The following is a 5,000-nucleotide window of genomic DNA, read 5'->3' on the forward strand; positions in this document are numbered from 1 at the left end:
TTGTTATCGATCGGTATCGTCAATGTGGACATTCCTCAGCATCCGGTCGCACTGCACGGCATGATGACCCGGAGCTCGAAGCAAATTTCCTCCACGCTACAGGAGCTTCGTGTGACGCGTACCTCAGCTAGATTATCGCGACAAAATGATGAACCGGAATCGCCGCTGCATCACCATCATCACCACCACCACCATCACCATCATCATCATCATCAGCGAGATGCACGTGATAAGCCGGCGACCGCGTCGGCACAGCATCAACGCAAATATAGCACCGCGACTGTACGAACAATGACAGGAGGGACAACCACAGCTGCCAACAATCCAAGTGGATTGCTGCAACCGCTCGTGATGCAGTTTAACATAATCCTGCAGAGCCTTTCGGTCAGTGCTGCCCTGCTACCATCGCTGCAGGCCCAGTACAAGATGGATCACGTGTCGTCTACGGGTGTTACCGGAGGGAAGGCCAAGTTCACGATCGATCTGCCAAACCATTCTCTCAGCTTTACGACGAAAATCCAGCCCACCGAGACGAATCTACCGTCGGAGGCATGCATTGCGCTGCCGCCGGTACATGTCAGCGCTGAGTACGTGCCAGAAAGCACAACCGAGGAAGTGCCGATCGACGGTGTGGTGTTGCGCCAGGGTGGTTACCTATCAGCGTCGGCCGAAATCGGTGTGTTCGAGCGATGTCTCACAACAGATTTGCTCAATCATCTTGTATTCGTGCAGAAGGTATTTATGAAAGAGGTTAACGAAGTGGTGCAGAAGGTGTACGGGGGTGAAAAACCGGTGCCGCTATGGCTAGAGGAGTCGGAGGACAATGGCTCAACCACTATCAAACGGATCTTGTTTTCGTTGAACATCCGCGTCAAACGCATTCAGCTAACGGCGACCACACCCTGCTCGTCGGCGGTCCGTTTCGAGACCGGCCAGTTGGAGTTACATCTTTCGAATCGCGTCAAGAACATTGCAGACGCATCAAACACGAAGCTGTTCGGAAAAGCCCAGATCGATCTGAACCTTTCCCTCGGTCAAATCATCAAAAACGTCATCTTCGACGAGGCGGAACCGGAGTTTCAACAACATGCCTTCTTCAATACCACGATCGGTCTGCGGAACGCATTCCAGAATGAAATGCTCAATGATGACAAGGAGCTGGTATTGATAACGTTGAAGCGACCGCTGATCTACGTGCAACCGATCGCCGTCGATAAGGCGATCCTGGTATGGCTGAATTATAAGAACGCATACGAGTACTGGACCGAGAAGCGGGCCAATCTGAACAAAGAGGTGCTGATGGCAACGCAGCAGGTATTCGAGAAGGTACCATTTGGGCAAATCAGTCACCACTTGGCAGCGACAGCCAACCTTTCGACGCTCTTCCTGCAACTCACGGTGGAGGATATGGGCATTTGCTTGCCACTGAACCAGGCACCGCAAATTTGGGGAAATCGATCGGTGCAGGATTTTGAGCAGAAGGGTGCTGTAGTCATAACGCTGGAAAATACGATCATTTCGGCCTGCAGTTCTGGATCGCTGGTTTCGAACGGTCGGTTCGTGGGATTATGTCTGCGATTTGCTGATGATTTCGATTCTTCGCTGGACGAGTGGAAACCAAACATGAACGATTCGAGCATCATGAATCTGTGCGTTGTGTCTGAAGGCACGTACGAGGTGTGTTCGCGCACGATCGCCGCCAAGCATCCAGACAACGCCAAGTGGTTTCTAAACGTGAAGTGGCAGATGGAAGGTGTCGACATTCATCTCGATGTGAATATTGGCAAGCAGCTGTCCGCGCTCGGTTATACGCTTACGATGCTCACGGGTTCGGAAGATGATGAACCGATTTCCTCCGATACACCTGATAGTGACGATATCGATGCTGGCAGCGGGGGCGGACCTCCTACCTCGGGCAAGGAATCGAAGTCACGGAAATCGGTCGATTCATTACCCTCGTTCCTGTTCGATACTACACTCGATCCGAAGAAGCGGTCGCTGCTGATGGAAAATGAAATCAACGAGCAGACGAAAATCGTGAACGATCTGCGAACTCTCGGAGCGTCGACGAAAACAATCGAGAACGAAGAGCGACGATTGCAGGAACTACAGGCGGTGTATTACAAGTACTTCCGTCGGGACATGATTCAGGTAAGTGTTAATCGTTTATTGGGAAATCGTCTATGGTATCAACGCACTCGCTTATTCTTGAACATTCATGTTCCTATCCAATATCCTGTACTTGCTGCATTTCAATTCCAATCATAAGTAAACGTCGCAATCGTTGGATAGGATTGCTCATAGCAACCGACTTTCATCTTGTATAGCAACTGTAGTTTGGAGATGAACTAATCATATTCTCTGCAACCTTTGATTACTTCGGTCATTCTCCTGCTTTGTGCTCACGAAGGTCATTTTAAAACGAACAGAGTAACCTTACACCGAATTGGAGTGAGAACTATTTGCGTTGTTCGTATTTGCTATTTGCAAAATTCGTGTTTTTCCGGTACGATTAAGCTAGTTGGTACCAGTTCGACATTCGGCCACACACCGCATCGCGATGCCGGCTGTAAAAATTGTCCTTACATTGTATTGCCAAATCGCGGACAGCGGACAGCAGTGCCAGGTGAACCTTCGTCGCTCGGTTTATGAGGTCGATAGTGACATCGAGGAGATAAAGCTACCACTGCAGGCCATAGTGAAATTGAAGCGTGTGCAACCGGTGATGCAGTCACTTTCGGCCTCTATTTTACCGGTTCCGCAGCGTGCCCAAATCAGTCTTCCGGTTATGTCGAACATCGTACCGTCTGCCGAGGACAGTGTTGCACCCGTAGAGGTTCACGGAAAACGAAAAACCGATTTACTAGAAGAAAAGGACAGATCGAATCATCGTTTGAGTAGAAGACGCTCCTCGAGTGCAATTACGGGACAGCGAAAATCGCATACGATCTCTGCTGATCGCCCGGAGCCAGAACATTTGAATGAAATCAAAACGATGTTACTGGAGATGAGGGATAAATTGAATACGTTGGATAAAACAGCCACTCTTGACGAAGCGGGAACGGAGGATCCAACGGCTTCGATTGGATTGGGAAAAACCTGCCGAGCTTCAAGCGTCGTAGTACGACCCATTCAAACCCCAACTGAACACGGGACCGATGCAATGCTACGGGCATCCGAGGCCACCAACTGTCCCTTCGTACAGTACATCTTCCGGCGGCATGACGATCTCGAGGGTAGCATCGACATGAACACTCCGATTTCGGCGATCGTTGGACCGAACTACTCGCTCTTCTACAAACAAGATTCACGCCGATCTTCCACAGTGGATCCAGAACCGGCGAGTGGAGTTTTTTCCACGGAATCAACTAAACCGGGCGGGTTGGAAAGCGATCATTCGATAAGAAATGATAGTCACACCTCGAACGAACCTGGTAGTATCGAGTCGAAACAAATGAGTCAAATTTGTCAGTCAAATTTGGACAAATGTTCTTCGCTCTCACAAGGAAGGGAGGATCTCTCTAACCTCGGGTGTACTTGCAAGGAAACGTGCGATTGTTCCAGTATGAATTGCTCCGATGGCAGCACACAAAGCAGCTAGTCCAGTTGATTTTTGATTTTGCTAAATAAATATTAGAAAGCAGCTAATTCTTCATCATTCGCAGAGATTATCCTATTCCTTCTGAAAACACTTACTGTGCAATCACTAAGATAGTAGAATTAATAAAGAATAATTTTCTTGCTTCTTTGCTTTTACCTGTAGAAATGGAAAAGACCGGCAATGCGAAAACCAATGTTGAAGGCAGCCAATCGTTCTCGCTCGTTCGTGGCACCATCGCCAACGAGAGAAGATCTGATCGAAGCGGGCGGCTTGGATGCAACCGGAATGGGCTGTACTAGTGCTAGCGGTAATGGTGGCGGTGGGACTAATGGCGTTTTGCTAGACGGTTTCACGGGCAGCGAAGATATGAGCAGTCTGCAGGAATCTCCAAACTCGGGCCCCTCGCGAACGGCATCTCTACGGGTGAAGATACCACCGAACTCATCCCGCGTTACCTTCAGTGAAGCGATGCGCCAATCTTCGCTCCCGAGTGCCGATTCCGATGTGGCCGCCTATTCAGATTCCGGGCTTGATTGGCCACGGTATGACTCGAGCTCGGTCGCATCCGATGTACCGCATATGTTGGAGATCAACGGAGAGCAGGTCGAGCTGCGCAAAAAGAGTCCCAGCCACCACCCACAGAAGCAGCAGGAACCGAATATTGACTTCGAGTTGGACATCAAAGTGTTAGTAAACTCTGGCAAGTGTGTACTGCACACCAAAGACATCCATGATGAGCGATTATCGACTTCGACGGCCACAGCAACAGGAACTGCAATGGCCGGAAGTACGACGAACAGTACGAGCTCTACTGCCGCAGGTGGGGCTGGCGCCGCCGGCAAGCATCATAAACGGGAACGTAGCACGGGCGGTGCGACGGATTGGGGTAGCCCAGTTCCGCCGCGTCGTAACAAGGACAAAGCAAGACTGAAGTACAGCACGACCACACCGTACACGGCACTCGTCGATCTGACGATCTTTCACATTCCCGGTTTGGACGTGAAGCTCCAATATCAATCGAAGACGCTCGGTGGTGACGATGCATCACCGCGATTGAGCACAAGCGATCCGTTTGGGGTATCGCGGAAGATGGCCACTAAGCGGGCTACCCTGTTCGCCTGGATGACGCTCCAGAGCATCCCGGAGGAAACGATCATTTCACCTCACATTCTGGAGTTTCTGGAGCAAACGCTGGAACCGATTCCTTCTTCAAAGGCTAGTGGCACCGGGGGAGGTGCAGGTGGTGGTAGCATGGCTAATGGTGGAGCTGGTACGGCGGCTGCCAGTGGTGGTCCTTCGTCTGGTCCGGTCAATTTGCAAATGCTCGAACACAACTATGCGGCCGTTTATGCAAGCTTCCCGGTCGATGTAGTCGTGTACTTCCACATGCAACCTTCCA

General features: G+C 50.6%; 1 protein-coding gene across 9 annotated transcripts in view; it reads left to right on the forward strand.

The window, feature by feature from the left end:
• LOC125952278 (transmembrane protein KIAA1109 homolog) overlaps positions 1-5,000 on the forward strand; it is a 26,003-nt gene that overhangs the window by 16,954 nt on the left and 4,049 nt on the right. For all 9 annotated transcript variants that reach the window (XM_049681662.1, XM_049681657.1, XM_049681658.1 and 6 more), the window contains 2 exons: positions 1-2,151; positions 3,764-5,000. The exon at positions 1-2,151 is cut by the window's left edge and continues 82 nt beyond it; the exon at positions 3,764-5,000 is cut by the window's right edge and continues 1,980 nt beyond it. In XM_049681662.1, the coding sequence (XP_049537619.1) occupies positions 1-2,151; positions 3,764-5,000 (3,388 nt within the window). The remainder of the gene's footprint in view (positions 2,152-3,763) is intronic.

This window comes from Anopheles darlingi, chromosome 2 (assembly GCF_943734745.1).
Source record: "Anopheles darlingi chromosome 2, idAnoDarlMG_H_01, whole genome shotgun sequence".
NCBI classification, from domain to species: domain Eukaryota; kingdom Metazoa; phylum Arthropoda; class Insecta; order Diptera; family Culicidae; genus Anopheles; species Anopheles darlingi.